General features: G+C 38.0%; 1 protein-coding gene across 8 annotated transcripts in view; it reads right to left on the reverse strand.

The window, feature by feature from the left end:
• CBLB (Cbl proto-oncogene B) overlaps positions 1-17,245 on the reverse strand; it is a 234,404-nt gene that overhangs the window by 128,166 nt on the left and 88,993 nt on the right. For all 8 annotated transcript variants that reach the window (XM_066348058.1, XM_066348062.1, XM_066348061.1 and 5 more), the window contains exon 4: positions 7,390-7,536. In XM_066348058.1, coding sequence (XP_066204155.1) covers positions 7,390-7,536 — 147 coding nt within the window. The remainder of the gene's footprint in view (positions 1-7,389; positions 7,537-17,245) is intronic.

Here is a 17,245-nt window from a genome sequence, read left to right on the forward strand (position 1 = left end):
ACATACAATTTTAGACAACTTCTGTTTATTTATTTTGGTTTTTGTTTTTAGACTTCTAGGGACGATAGAACCTCCATTATACAAAGTTAAATATTAATTATATTATTTGTAGAATTAATAATTAATAAATATACTCTTGGAGAAAGATTAAGGTTTAAATTGGTTCATTAGTCCACCACAGAAAGTGCTTGCTTGTACCAGACACTGTTCTATGTGCCTTGTAGGTAGATTTTTGCTCTTTTAACCTTCATAGCAACCCTAGATAGTTGGTACTATTGCTATCATCATCCACATTTTATAAATGAAGAGACTGATGCACGTAGAAACTATGTGGTAGAGTCAGAACCTGAACAGATGACCTCTAAGCACGCGGCCTCCTCATCAATCAAGCAAATAAGCTCTGCTTCTCTCTGTGTCACACGTGTACGTGCTCACACACATTCCTCTACTCCTCAACTCATTTGAATTAAATGAACAACACTTCCTGAAAGTTTAACTGTGAGACACCATGTTGAGCTATTTCAATAAATGCAAAAGATGACCAGATAAACCTTATTTTCTGGAGCTTAGACTCTAATGAAAATATGATAACTAGACAGTCTTAGTGAAAATAATTAATGTCAGAAGCTAAGCAAGAGCTTAGAGGAGTACAAAGAGATCTACTAGTAACAGCAGGGAGAGAATCATCAGTGAAATGAACAGTGAATGACTAGTAATAACTTTGATGCCAGAGATTATAAAAATCTTCAAAAGTGGGAAGAGCTATTTGAGCAAGGACTTAGAAACCTGCAATGGCTGATCTGTCGGGCAAGAGCCCAATAATCCACACTTCACTGAAGACAAAGTGGATAAAATACCAATAAGGAGCTTCACAGTCAAGTGAAAGACCCATATAGTAAACATACATTTAATAATACAAATGTACTTAAAACATACCCGGAACACAAAGCATAGAGTCAAGTTGAATGTGTAAGAAGGTATGTATTATTGAGAACAACCAAGAAAGGGAGAGTTTCTGAACTAGATTTGCTGAAGGCTACCAAAATTCTGGAACAGTAATAAAGAACAAAGAGGGAAAGAGGTGTTCCAGGGAGTAGAACTAAAAGAGCTGATAAAATAAATAAATAAATAAATAAACACATTTGCAGATAATAAATTCACTGAAAATTTTGAGCCAAAATAGGTATCACCCATTCACCCACCTACCCACTCAACCATTCATAAGTCTGTTAACATTTATTAGTGCCTACACATATCAGGATATGTGCCAGGGTTTGAGAAATGAAAGTCGTAAGGGTTGGTCCCTGCCTTCAGGAAACCCACCTAGTCTACTGGGAAATACGAGCATGTCAGCAGTTCACTGCAGTCTAGTATGAGAGATGTGAGCACAGGTATCTGCAAACACAGACCAGGGGTGAGTGTCCACCTTAGATTAGTCAAGGAAAACTTCCACAATGGAAACACTGGGTAAGGCATGGGAAACTGGCCCTGCCAGTGGCTGCAATAAAGAGAAACAAACACAATCAGGTGTTGGGGTGGCGGGGGGAGGGGAGGAAGCACATGAGGAGGTAAGTATAGAGTACTGAATAGTTTGTTACTCTGAGGATGAGCTAAGTGCAAAAAAATAATGCTTTAATTTTGGCTCTCATCCCAAAAGTAAAAATTGTTAAAGAAAAATTAAGCAGCTTTTTTTACTTAGAAAGTGGAGATAGAAGACATAACTACAAGCATTTGGGAAGTAAGAAGAGTATTTGATTGCTATTTGAAGAACCCCATTTGATTTCATAGTGATTTCTCATGTAGCAATTGAACAGAAATTTCAGCTCATTGATGTCTACGGCAATAAAAAAACAGTGCCTAAAGTTTCTCATGTTAATGGGATTTTACACTTTAATCCATAATCAATAAGGATTCACAGAAGCACTTCAGGCAAAAAAAAGAAAAGAAAAAAAAATAGAATGGCTAGTTCTACTTTTTAGAGGTCTCTGGTCTCACTAAGAAAAAAACAACTAGATAGGACATTACTGAAATAGCAGGACCTATTTGAAAGCCAGAAAAAAATTTGAACTTGAAATTGAAGAACAGGACTTGAATCAAAGATGGGGATCAGAGAACATATAAGTGAAGCATCCACCGGGTATAATAAAAACAAATGTCAGAGACTTTTAGAGGTAGGTATAGATGTAACTTTATTGGCCAGTTTCACCTGCGCAGGGGGCAAGTTCCCTGATGTCCGGAGACACCGTGAGCTGCAAATGGGAACCGCCCCGGGCGCTTACAGCTAGTTCCTTATATATCCTAAGTAAGCAAGCATAAATACAGAAGCAAAAATAGCGGTCACTTATTTGCTAAGGGAGTTGCACGTAGCATAGCAACAGGGGCTGGGTCTAGCTCATTGGCGAACTTCAAACATAAACTTCTGATACGGGTCTCTAACCAATGGAATGCAAACGTTTGTCTTCCTTTGTTCTCAGCCTTACAGGGTCCCTATCCTTACCTCCCTGTCTCTGCGTCTACACTCTGGCAATCCCAGCACACCTTCCTGAATCTAACAATTTGATTTTTTCTTGATCCTTACAATAAGAAGATCCAGAAGTTAGGATCCAAGGTGTCTGTTGAATATAATCTGATTGGAAATGCATGTCTAAATCTCCTCCATGCCAAGAAGTCCTCAGCACAAGTAGCCCGGTAACTGCCACCTGACCTGCTTAGAAAATGGTACCCACAGTCTACTACATAATGTGTCTTCTCGAATAACAGTCAGTAACACATTATTTGAGCCTCATGCTTCAAGTTTCTAAATTAAAAACTAACTCATGGCATACAAATTCATTTTCGTATTGGCCTCATTTTGCAGAATTTACTCAAACCTATTTATTCAATCATGTCACTTCTCTTTTCCTACATATTTCTATTATCTCCTGGTCAACGGACTAATAATGCAAAAAGCAGGACTCAACTATTGAAACACTTAATGAATTTGCCTACAAATCTAACAAATACAGAACTTCCCAACCAGTTAACCCGACACAGAATATGTTATTGATTCCCTCAGGTCTCCAAGCAGGCACAGCTGAGCTTGGGCCCTGAGCAGAGAGGTGGCCCTGCCATGATTTCAAAAAGGTTGGGGAGCAGAGAAATTAATCATTAAGCATATGACACTTAAAGATTTTATGTCTGCTGCCCGTTTTTAAAAGGTCTGCATCCTAAAATCGCCTTAGGAGTTGTTACAATAGCCTTTGAAAAGTAGCTGTCACTCAATTTTAATTCAATCTTTTATTTTATTTTATTTATTTATTTATTTATTTGTATTTTTCTGAAGCTGGAAATGGGGAGAGACAGTCAGACAGACTCCCGCATGCGCCCGACCGGGATCCACCCGGCACGCCCACCAGGGGCGACGCTCTGCCCACCAGGGGGCGATGCTCTGCCCCTCCGGTGCGTCGCTCTGCCGCGACCAGAGCCACTCTAGCGCCTGGGGCAGAGGCGAAGGGGCCATCCCCAGCGCCCGGGCCATCTTTGCTCCAATGGAGCCTTGGCTGCGAGAGGGGAAGAGAGAGACAGAGAGGAAGGAGGGGGTGGGGGTGGAGAAGCAAATGGGCGCTTCTCCTATGTGCCCTGGCCAGGAATCGAACCCGGGTTCCCCGCACGCCAGGCCGACGCTCTACCACTGAGCCAATCGGCCAGGGCCAATTTTAATTCAATCTTAACATTTTGTTCTTACTGATAGTTCCTTTTAGGGGGAAAGGGGGGCAAAATAACATTCTTAAGCTGAAAAGTTCCTTTATAAAATTCGTCATGTGTTTGGCTGTTTTTAGACTAACCTCTCGATGGTTCTGTTTTTGGCAAAAATACTGTTTTAACGTTCAAAGGTGCTGGTTAGGTCAAATAAAAGCATTCTCAAGTGACCTCAATGGGCAGCTAGATGAATGACAGGAATACTTCCATCTAAGAACTAAGTTATGTGAAAATACAAACTACTATGAGAGCATAAGGAAGATAAAAGAATTCAAGCTTTATAAAGACTACTTCATTCACTCATTTGTTCACTCCTTCAACAAACTATTGTGAAAAGATAAACTAAAAACCCACGGAGAATTTCAAGATGGTTTTTCCAATGATCTATTAAAAGAATCATTAATTTTGATAACTACAGAAATATGTCTGAGTTCCAGAAGGAGCTTTAAATTTGGCTCTCATCCCAAAAGTAAAAATGGTTAAAGAAAAATTAAGCAGCTTTTTTTTTTACTTAGAAAGTGGAGACAGGAGACATAACTACAAGCATTTGGGAAGTAGGAAGAGTATTTGATTGCTATTTCAAGAACCCCGTTTGAGTTCATAGTGATTTCTCATGTAACAGTTGAACAGAAATTTCAGCTCATTGATGTCTACGGCAATAAATAAGGGAAATAAAGATATCTCAAATGCATAATTCTCCGTGGCTTGAGGAGCCAGCAAAGCCAACTCCTCTCTTGAAAGATGTGTGAGCAATCTTTTCATTCTTTACTGACCTTTTGACAAGCAAACAATTTCATGACTCATTAAAATTTTCAGTTTTCAAAAAGAAATACCACAAAGAATTTGTCCAATAGAGTATCTTAAAATTTTAAGATAAGGATTATTTTGAAGGTTACCAACTGTTTGCATTGTGCTCACCATGTTAATATATAAACTGTAACCTTCAAGAAATCCTCTCAGTTCTCTCTCCCAGAACTCAGCAATCAATGCCTTTTTCCTTTCTACTACTCACAACAATGTAATTAATACACTTTTGGCTGTTATTCTAATTCAGATGAGGAGAAACCATTTCCTTTTTTAAATTCTTTATTTGTAATTAGGTATCAGAGCATTGCAAATAATTAAGAATTCTGGAATACAGAATATGCCTATTAATGGCAATAATGGCATTTACACCTTTAGTGCCTAAAGATAATATAGAATAGATTTTATTTAAAAAATAGGAAAGAGATTTTTATGTTTTCAAAGCCAAAATATTATGTATGTAAAAAATGTGCATTTCTATGTGTAAATATATTCTAATCATGGCTGTAAAGATAAACACTGCATTTACTAAAGAAAAATAAGTTTTACAGTTAATTCAGTAGCATCAGAGAACTAAGACCACCAAAAGCATATACCAATATTTTATATAAAGTCTCATTTCAGCAGTTAATTGTACAAATATAGATTTTTAGTTACAGGATAAAAAACAATAATCCATATGTAAGCAACTCCCTTCTTTCTTAATACTCAGCTGGGGTTCTGTCTATGTTTAAGGACATTCTGATGTGCACTATCATCAAAGGGATCCTTAAAAGGTTACTGAAGCCTGACCAGGCGGTGGTGCAGTGGATAGAGCATTGGGCTGGGACGTGGAGGATCCAGGTCTGACACCCCCTGGTCGCTGGCTCATGTGGTTTGAGCACAGGCTCATCTGGTTTGAGCAAGGCTCACCAGCTTGAGCTCAAGGTCACTGGCTTGAGCAAGGGGTCACTTGTTTTGTCATAGCCTCCCCGTCAAGGCACATATGAGAAAGCAATCAATGAACAACTAAGGTGCTGCAACGAAGATTGATGGTTCTCATCTCTCTCCCTTCCTGTCTGTCTGTTGCTATCTATCCCTCTTTCTGTGTCTGACGTGTGTGCACACGCACATACACACACACACACATACACACAAAAGGTTACTGAAGAAACTATTTGCCCCCTGAAGCTCAATTCTTGATCATCTTACTGAATGATTCCCAACAAATTTCTGTAAAGTTTTGTAAGTTTTAAGTTTATGATGGCTTCAAACATTCAACTCCGATTATTTACCAAGCTCACTGAGTATGTGTGGGAAGTACTTAAAGAAAAACATCTTTATTTGACTATTTTGTGACATACTTCAACTTTGTGCTAATGTGGTAAGCAGTTAGACGTGAGCAGAGAAAGGGCTGACTATAGGCCAGGCACAAAAGGTCACCAGGGCGGAAAGCCCCGGGTCCTTAGCAATGGGTGAAGCAGGGAAAACACAGATCTCACCCCCAGGGTAACCTTTCCTCCACTAGCATAGTGCTGGCCTTTCGGATTAGACTTCCTACCTTTCATACTGCTGGTCACAGGGCTCGAACCCTCCCCTGACCTTTCCTCCCCTGCCCTGTTGCTAGTCATGTGGGTCAGGCCTCCTTAGCAGGGGAACAAACAAGAAACCCATAAAAGCCCTTAAGCATTAAACCCCCAGGACAATGAGGTTTGAAATGAATCAAATACATCTAGATGTCAGCTGTCTTTCACCTCCAGGCCCAGAAAAGCAGCAAAATCAGACAAAGGTTGCACTGCTGACCTCGGGACCAGCTGCACTGACAATTGACCCCTGCCCTGGGACTGATGCTGAAAGGAACATACCTGGAACGTTGATGAGCAGTCTACTGAGATCTCCTCTAGGGTTTCCCCTAAATTCCCCACCCTCAGGACTGAGGACCCCGTGTGTGCTGCACTCCTCCTCCCGGGGCAAGCCCGCCCCTGCCCGCCTCCTCATTCTCCTCTTCTTCCCCTCCAGTGCCTTTGCCCTGCCTCTCTCCTTTTCCTAAGCTCTGCCAGACCCACCAAAACCTGCAGTCAGGAGAGCAGTGGGCAGTGGTGGTTTGTTCAGTCAGGCTAACCCCCCGAAACCTGTCTCCAAGTCCTCCTTTTCTCTGACTTCCCAGTGTAGGTTCACTTCTTTCCAAGTCTATTCCTGCTCGGACAAAATATTCGAGCTTTACTTGCTGTGTTTTGTCTCTTGACTGAATTCTTTACTTCAAGAATACAAGACTCGAGGTCTCACTGTTTTACTGGCAACACTAATAACACCCTCACTTCTATATCTTGTTTACACATGCATACTTCTGTGCAATGACACGTGAACCTGAATCCGGGCTCTAAGGCCTCCCCCCACCATCATTTCAAGCTTATACACCACACACTTTAGAAAGCAGTGCCTTTTCCTGAAATTCTGAAGCAGCTGTTCCCTTCTAAATTGTCACAGCATTTTTTACGCCATCTTTAAAGTATTTGTCTCTTTTTGCCTTTTATTTTGCACATGTGTCTTGTGTGTTTACTAAATTATAAAAAGTTAAGAACATCTCAGGTATAGAAATTCTATCTTACGTAGGCCTGCTTTTTAGAGCAAACTAACTCAAAGAATGATCATGATATAAATACATGCTGTGTAACTGATACTTAATCTGTAATAACATAAAAAAAACTATTAAGTTATTGAGGTATACTTTTGGTGGCTAAACAGAAAAATTAGTAATCAAAACACGTATGAAAAACACTCAAGTAAAATCTATACCATATGGAAGTGGAGGCAGGGCTAGATCATTCTTCAAAGACGGATCTAAACGATCAAATGACTTTTACTTACTTGTCTCCAAAAAACTTCCTCCAGAATTCAGCAGCATCTGCTTTCGTGATACGAAAATTATCTCCCTGGAACTGCCCATTGGGAAAGATGGCTTTGATTTCTGCCAGCATGTGACTGAAGATAAGGGACAGTTTTGTGAGATTTCGCCTGTAGAGACAAGGGGGTAAAAAGAAGAGGAGAATTAAATAAATATGTTTTAATACTGCCATATATTATAAAAAATAAAATTATGTACAATATCGACCTAGGTCTCGGTGGTTGATCACAAAACTCTAATAATGACTGTAAAAATAATGTTCATAAAAAAATTATACATTTAAACTCCTAACAGGCTTTTCATATATTATTAATCCATATAGCCATTTAATATATATAAACAAGGACAAGATAAATTACATGAGTTTAATCAGAAGGATGGACATGGAAAGAAAAGTAAACAAATATAAATGCTCAACAGAAAATATAGAGTGGCTATTTCAACATGAGGAAATGAGGAAAAATTTCTCTTCAGAGGAGAATCTAAGAAGATAAGCAGTTGTTTGGCAGATATGAGACTTAGACTGGAGAAAAGGGGAGGGAGGGAAGAGAAGGAGATGGTGCTTTGGAGAGTAGGAACAATATGCTCAATAGTGTAGATGTATGGAATAAAAAGCTGTGTGAAATAGCTAAGTGTAGCATGGCTAGAGAAGAACAGAAGACGACTGGAGGAAGCAGGATGAGACAGGATGAGAGTTTGGTTGGAACATGGCAGAAAGAGGCATCTGAAATAATGAAAATAGTTTTTGTCAAATCTATCCATTCCCATAAAATAATCAAGTGTTCTGGTGATGGGTTCCACATATGTGCATATTTTAGAGACTCCTTGAGCAATTCCAATATACTCCCCTTGTTAGGAGCTCCTGCTATAACAAATGGGGAGCCAAAATGAATTAAACATCCTAAGACCATGATCAAACCTGTTTTAGAAATAAAAGGTTATGACAGCATGATAAAAATGGTTTGGAATGAAGGAAAATGCAGATGTCTCCATTCTAATTTCCATGTTATTGTCTCATCTGTTCTCCTTCCATCTATTTCATAAGTTTACAACGTTAACTGTGTTAATCATATATATATATATATATTTGTATTTTTCTGAAGCTGGAAACAGGGAGGCAGTCAGATAGACTCCCACATGAACCCAACCGGGATCCACCCGGAATGCCTACCAGGGTGCGATGCTCTGCCCATCTGGGGCGTCGCTCTGCCGCAATCAGAGCCACTCTAGCACCTGAGGCAGAGGCCACAGAGCCATCCTCAGCGCCCAGGGAAACTTTGCTCCAATGGAGCCTTGGCTGTGGGAGGGGAAGAGAGAGACAGAGAGGAAGGAGAGGGCGAGGGCTGGAGAAGCAGATGGGCGCTTCTCCTGTGTGCCCATGGGAATGAACCCAGGACTCCTGCACGCCAGGCTGACGCTCTACCACTGAGCCAAACGGCCAGGGCTGTTAATCATAATTTTTGAACCGAACTTGCTTCTTTATATTTCTGTTCATGCACTCAATAGGTACAAATACAATTTTTCCGTTTTGAAGCTTCAGCTGCCTTTATGTGTGTGTGGAGGGGTCTCAAGGGTAGGAGTGAGGGGTGCAATAACTACTTTAAGACTAAAAGTAAATTCAGAGAAAAACAGAGAAAGCCATCAAATCTGGAATATATACAAAACCCTACAATGTTTCATCAGGACTCTGACATTGAAAGTTTTGATTCTTTTTCCTCATTTTTACTTACGTACCTGTGTTAAATGATTCTTTAACACGCAAAATAAACATTAGGTACCAAAGAGATCATATAATATACACCTGTCAATAAAGTCAATGGGTATCATTCTTTCTAAAATAGCTACAAAAAAACCATATAATTTTTTTCATAATATGAATACTTAATAAAGGTACTTGTGATAAAAAGTAGAAAAAAAAAGAAAAGCAAGCAATCAAGTATAAAGTAATCTACATTTCAATAAATTCATCTCTACTGAAAAACCAAATATGCCCCAATATGCATAACCTTTCTTATCCATGAGAAAATTTATGGCAAAGAAGGGTCAGAACTTAGGCCTTATTTTAGTGCTTGACTGGCAGCAATAAACAATGTGCAAAAACATTATCATTGTGCATAGCGTTCAGTCACTGCTTGGATTCAGCCACACTTCAGTACGACTCAGACTAATTCAAATGTAAAACCTTTTTAATTTGATGAGTCTTTGATCTTCTCATTTCTGTCAACGTATCCTCATTTAGACGATGGCAGATATAAGAAATTCAGTCTTAGGAAATGAACTACTGAACTATATCAAAGGAAAGAACTGCGGCCAACATAAACTGCAACTGACTTTTGAAATTTGAGTTTAAGAAAAAACATAAAGTCACTTTAGAAAATCTGCAATGAATTTATTCTATAATTAGGCAAAGGGTTAATTTTCCACTGAACTCCCAATTGATATATACAGAAGAAAAAAGAGAAATCAAGATGGCTATAATTAGGGTGAACCAACTGTTCCATATTTTCTGAATTGGTTGCTCTCCATCCCCCTGTGTCTTTGTTCTTTAATCATATCCAAATGGTTTCCATTTTTATTTGTTAAGATCTAAAGGCTGGAGGACAATGCCAATGATTACCCATTTGGGATGTTTGACCCACTGGCTCTGTAGACACTAAAGTTTAAAACAGAAATAGTAACATTTTGTCTTGAGGATTTACAGTCCAGAGCTCTAGTCATCACTCATACCTATATATTTAATCACTATTTAATTATAAAATGTGTGCATAGTTCAATTTTCTGTTCTTGCAAGTGAGTCACCACAGTTTTTACTTTTTGCAGTGAAAGGAAATTTTGCCTTTAGCCTTTTAATAAAAACCCTTAAATTCAAGCTGTTAAATATACTCTGTGAATGCATGAGTTTCAGGTTACCTTGTTTTTCACATATAAGACTATATATTTATATTTATTTTATATCAAATTTTTAAATACACATATATATCATACATACGTAAGTGATCATTTGGAAATTCATTAGTTAAAAGACTAATTTACAGAGCTTTCAATCAACACCAAGATAAGGAAAAACTGACAGATAATTCTATCTGATGTTATTTAAATTTATTATCACAGAAAATGGTTTTTTTTATATAATTGCACACATTTATTTTACTATACTTTGCTATACATTGTGTGCTTTCTTTAATGCCCCATCCTTCTCTGCACCCTTAGATATCCATTTAAAACTTCCCATTTTGAAAGTAAATTCCAAGAATATAGTCCTCTTTAACTATCAGTGGAAAGAAGGGAAACAATGGCATCTCTTTTGTAGCTGAAATATTTTTTCCTATTATAAAACTTTTCCATACTTGGCCAATTTTCCCTAAGCTCACTTGATTACCTCTAGTCATAAGACTAATAATAATGACTGATTAATAAAGATTTGATGCTTACTAATTAAGAATGTTTCCATCACTAAAACTACTTACCTCCCAGTAATGAAAAAACAAAACAAAACAAAAACAAAACTTGCTCTACAAAGAAAGGACAATAATCTTATAATTAAATTTAAATAAATTTACAAGGAATTTTGCAACATTCATTCACTTTCAGTATGAGCTACTTTATTTCAACTAATTACTAACGCATATTTCCCATTAACCATCACAAATTAAGTCCTTTTTTGAAATTTGGTTTTGTGAGATTTTGTTTACAAGAAATAATTATGAAATAAAAGTATTTTTATATACCATATAATCAAAAGTAGCACCTAGATTTCAATACTGGGAAAATCAGTAAAGTAGTTAAAATTAGAAGAGCCTTGAAGAAGAGGGAGGAAAAGAGGATTCACAACAGAAGAGAGAAGAAGAGAAGAAAAGCTAGCTACATTAAAAAAAGAGAGAGAGAGAAAAAAAAGGTATGGGCAATGTATAAACGAATGTCAAGAATATCGCCTTGGAGCAAAGTACCTCTTTTATCCTGGATTCAATCACCTAACACTGTTTTTTAAAAACTGGTATGAGTCCATTTCTCCAAGTCAAGTTACGTTACTGCACAGAGATAAGGTATAACCAGAGTGAATCAGCACGACTATCGAAATGATGGAGCTTCACGTTTAGGAGTAAGTCTTTGAAGCTTAACTACAGCCAACATCATAAGGAGGCTAGAGGTACCCAAGTTTTAATGTAGAATGACACAATCCTATCCTTAATAAATTTATCACATAGTGTGGGAGAAAAAGGCATGAATAGATTATCATGATACAATTTGGGGGAGGGGGAATACAACAACTATAGCCATCTCACTGTAATAAATTCTTAAAAATAAAAAATAAATCAAGATTTGATTAGTAGCATCCACTAAAATATGGGAAGGGGAGGCACAAAAGGAATGTAATCTAATTAGATTGCATGTAGTTTTTGCATTTTCTCCATTCTAAAAACAGCTGAATCACAAATCAAAGAAAAGTAATAAGCTTTAAATGTTGAATAAGTGAAAAACTTTAAATGACACTTTATATCAGTGAGGTCCAGAGTTTGTGATAATGTACTGCTTTGGGGAGTAAAAAGAGAGACTATTTTTTTAAAATTAAAAATGATTAATAATTTCAATTCTTACATGTAAAAGCTAGAACACATTCTTCTTAATCTTTACAAGGTGTCAACATAAAAAGAAAGGAAGGACATAAAGAATATAAACAGTAGCACTTAAAGTGACCAGTCAGTTAAAGAGCAATTTCCATTCACTGAATTTCTGAAGTAGTGGCCTCCAAGATAGGTCAACAGAGTTACTTCGCACTGATTTTGACCTTGAGAACATTAGGAGACTAGGCTGCCTGGTCTTGCATTTCTCCCTCTTAGGAATAGACTATTATTAAGATAGATCCTCAGAGTCTTAAATAAAGTGGATCTTAACCAGTCCCTTGCCCAAACGCTTTTAAGTTTTCAACACTTCTAAGGGGAATATGAAGCACACCTTAAGTCTAATACAAAGACTAAGAGACTACCCACATCATGAAAAGTCAGGAGTAAGTGCAGAAAAGACATAACCGGAGACACAGGCAGTAGGACAATTTTCCAAGCAGCCCCATACTACCTCAGAGAAATTTAACTGCTTGCTTAAAAACAAATTTAGCAAATAATGTCAATCAAAAACCTTCACTAAAACAGGTAACCAATGAATGTCTTCGTCCTGTATTAAAGAAAACATAATACACCACTAATACGGCTAGGGAAGCGAAGCCCCGGACTTGTGCCTGGGAAAGATGAACCCTGATCTCTGGAGTATACATTCTTGAACATGTTGCCAGCAAAGGTCTATTAAAAGCAAGCGGCTATCCCTCAAAATAAGAATGCTGCTCTCAGGGTAAATATATGTTTTCTATAATAAATAATTTTAAATGAACAATTTGCAAATGCCTTACTTAAAAAAATAACTGAACGATGAAATACGACTCTAGTGTTTTTTTTTTTTATTTTTTTTTAATTTTTATTTATTTATTTATTTTTTTACAGAGACAGAGAGTGAGTCAGAGAGAGGGATAGACAGGGACTGACAGACAGGAATGGAGAGAGATGAGAAGCATCAATCATTAGTTTTTCATTGCGCGTTGCAACACCTTAGTTGTTCACTGATTGCTTTCTCATATGTGCCCTGACCGCAGGCCTTCAGCAGACCGAGTAACCCCTTGCTGGAGCCAGCGACCTTGGATTCAAGCTGGTGGGCCTTTCCTCAAACCAGACAAGCCCACACTCAAGCTGGCGACCTCGGGGTCTCGGACCCGGGTCCTCTGCATCCCAGTCCGACGCTCTATCCACTGAGCCACCGCCTGGTCAGGCCGACTCTAATGTTTGACTGTAGTATCCTTTGACAAATTCCCAGATGTTCAAAAGAAAATCTGCTCAATTTATCAACTATCCTATGTTAAAGAGGTTGGCCTTGAACTTTGATAGTGATGGATTTATAGGTTCACTCTGCAGGTAGTCTTGAATAAGTTATATAACCTCTCTGTCTGAATCAGTTACCTCATCTCTAAAAATTTTAAATAAAAATGCCTGTCTCAGAGAGTTGTGAAAACTACCTAAGACATGTAGGCAAAGCCTAACACATCTATCTACTTTTAAAAACACTCAACAAATGAGTTACTATTATTATTAACTTTACCTACCACTCTGTTTAAAATACAAATACCTATCGCCCTGGCCGGTTGGCTCAGTGGTAGAGCATCGGCCTGGCGTGTAGAAGTCCCGGGTTCGATTCCCGGCCAGGGCACACAGGAGAGGCGCCCATCTGCTTCTCCACCCCTCCCCCTCTTCTTCCTCTCTGTCTCTCTCTTCCCCTCCCGCAGCCGAGGCTCCACTGGAGCAAAGATGGCCCGGGCGCTGGGGATGGCTCCTTGGCCTCTGCCCCAGGCGCTAGAGTGGCTCTGGTCGCAACAGGGCGACGCCCGGGAGGGGCAGAGCATCGCCCCCTGGTGGGCAGAGCGTCGCCCCCTGGTGGGTGTGCCGGGTGGATCCCGGTTGGGCACATGTGGGAGTCTGTCTGACTGTCTCTCCCTGTTTCTAGCTTCAGAAAAATACAAAAAAAAAAAAAAAATACAAATACCTATCATAGTCTTTCTTTTTTGTTCCATATAATACTATCATCCATTTAACTAATAGCCATCTTTATAAGATAAATCATCTTCACCTTGTTAAGATCACCAATTGCTATAGTGGCTTTTCATAATTCCACAGCAAACACTGGGCAAGTATTTGATTCATCCATTTAAATAATTACCCTGGAAATCTTGATTGTCTATTACATACTAGACTTGATCTAGGCAGTGAGGATGCAAAGATGGAAGGTGATACAATCCTACTCTGTGAATTTAAGGAGCTTGGAGATCTCCCAAGATACATAAAATTATGAGAATAAAGCTGAAATAGAACCAGAACAAACATGGTAATCCATTAGAGTGGAATCCGGGGTGATGTAGTTCTGACAGGAACGTGGCCCTGCGTTGAACAAGTACAGTGAAGGTGAATCAGGCTAGAAATTAGATATGGTTGAATGGGCCATGTGGATTGTACAATATATGAGTATGACAGCAGTTTGCGTGAAGAAAATGACTATATATGATACAATAAACCTTATCTCAATGTATTTAATAAAGCTTCCCAAATATTTTTTCAATGACAGTTACTTTAACTTTGTGCCCATGCCAAAGTGGGATTAACAACATCCCTTTGATGATTTCATCAGTTTTATGTGGAAAATTTATTATGAGAACCTACTACACTATGATATGATCACTTGTACTTTAATCTGGTTTAAAAGCTTAACAATATCTCCTTCACCAAAGAAAACTCTTTCGTCTTGAGTATTAGAAGTCTTTTGATTAAACCTAATCTGTAACAAGTATCCCTTTGTAAAATAAATCTTTAAAATGCAGGCTATTACTTGAAAGAGAAAAGAAGAAACCTACTTCTACATTTCTTTTTATTTACGATAAAATACAATGAAAGTTAGTTCTGTGAACAACGTAGAAAGTCACTACTGCTTTGAGAGTCACACAGAAGCAACCAGAAGATAGAGAACTTTGTTTTCTTTTTCTTTTGAAAAATTGGAAGTTTAAACTATATTTTCATACCCTGGGGTAATAAAAGAAAGTCTCACTAATAAAACAAACTTGACCTTGAAACAAAAGCATTGTTTTGAAAACTAGATTCACCTTTTAATTTTTTATCATATTTGATATTTCAAAGATCACTTTTCTTTGTTTTACTCAACAGAACACAGTTAAAAATTCTCCTAAAACAAAATTTTCTTCAAGAATTTCTTCCTTCCATGGGACCAAGCTACCTTTCCAGCCCTTCTCACACCATTTATCTGTGCTCCCCTCAAGATATACAAATGGTCTGCTTCTCCTGATCCACACCTTGGGGTTATCCATCTCTTCCTCCTCTCTGATACGAAGTCCTACGCCTTCACCTGTCTAACTTTTTTTTTTCCCAGTTATATGTTGAATTACTCCCATAGTATCTTTTCCGTACCCTCCCAGAGATGTTATCTATCAGGCCCTTCAATGTCACACCACTTCTGCCACTTGACACTACCTGCCACGGCCCCAAGTGTTCTCTGAGGGGCATCATGCTAGCTTATGCACACACTGCATTTAACTTCTATACAGCAAAAAAATCTTTATTGGAGAAGAAAAGGTCTTGCTTTACCTGTAACAACTTCTCACATGTAAAAGATAGCCAACAATGTGAATTTCAAAAACCATAAAAATATTTAAAGAACTATAAAGAAGAAAAGGATTTCCTTACCCCCAAACAGTGCAAACGAACACATAGATAGGATCAGTATATAAAAAAAGAGTTTACAGAAACTACATACACAGTAAAGCATCAACTTGCCAAACCCTGATGAATAGTAGTAATTTTAACAAAAGTCATTTAAATAGAGAATTAAAAATCTGGGGTTTGACTCTAAATTACAAAAAAAAAAATCTTTGTTGTGTGAGTTCTGAGATCTTTTCTTCTCTTTCTCTATCTTTTTGTAAATTTTCTTTGTGAATGGCAAAATACAAGACCAGCAAACTAAAGGAAATTAATACTACGTTCCCCAGTAGTTTCCAGAAACTCAACTAAAGTGAACAAATTTGTCATTCCTCCAGAAGAAGCACAATATAGTTTCCCATCCTACTACCTGTTCTGACAGTTACTTCCTCTTTGTGGCTTTGGAAATTTTCCTTATTGATACCTTTGACCTACTTCACCCCTGCTGTCTTAGAATGGAGGAACTGGACGAATGAACCGCAGGAGGAGGAAAGAGATGCTCATCTCTCTAACGCTCACGCTGTGTGCTACTAAGAGAAGAAAACTAAAATCATAAGACTTATTTCATCCATTCATCTGGAGTTCAAATTATCTTTATTTAGACGGTTGATATAAAAATAAAAGCAAACACAATTTCGCCAAGCAATTCTGATTGGTTTTTGTACACTCTGTTATAAATACCATATCAAGGTTTTGATACTCATACACCATAGAAATGTGAAGTAAAAAAATGAGGCAAATAAATAGCATGCCAGTAAAAAAAGCTTACTATCACAGTAGAAAAATATATAAGATACATGCTAAAAGACAAAGAGTAGTAATCTCTTCATTTCTTTAAGATTTCCTATTTTCAATAAGAAATAAAAATGTCATTAAAAGCTATTATATTGATTTTTCTCAGCAGGAAAACCTACAGTGTATCTGTAGGACAGTGAGTCGACTTCCAGACAACACTACCCACGACTGTCTGACAGGTCCGACTGACACCAGGTAGCTTTCACTTCCAAAGTGAGAAGGCATCTCTGGTGCAGTCAGTACAAACCATTTACCTCACTACTAATCCCAGGTTAGCTCTTCCCCCATAGTACATTCTCCAATGGCACAGCAGAATTTCCCTAAAAAAGGACTTGAATCTAATTTCACATTTTCAATAGGTTCTTTCTTTTTCCCTTTTTCTTGTCTTTATTTGGGTGATCTAGATGAATTAAATTATACAGATTTCAGGTGTACAATTCTGTAATACATCATCTGTATAACGTATTGGGTGTTCACCACCCCAAGTCTCCTTCCATCACCATTTATTCCTGGTTTACCTTCCACCTTCCCTCCGCTAATCAGCATAGTGCTGTGCCTGTGAGTTTTATCTTTGCTTAATCTCTTCACCTTACTCACCCACTTCCCCTCTAACAACTGTCGGTCTGTTCTCTGCATCTCTAAGTCTATTTCTTTTCTTTTTTTTAAATTTTGTTCATTAGAGTCCAGATATAAGTGAAATCATATGGCATTTATCTTTCTATGA

This window comes from Saccopteryx leptura, chromosome 8, assembly GCF_036850995.1.
Source record: "Saccopteryx leptura isolate mSacLep1 chromosome 8, mSacLep1_pri_phased_curated, whole genome shotgun sequence".
In the NCBI taxonomy this organism is placed as follows: Eukaryota; Metazoa; Chordata; class Mammalia; order Chiroptera; family Emballonuridae; genus Saccopteryx; species Saccopteryx leptura.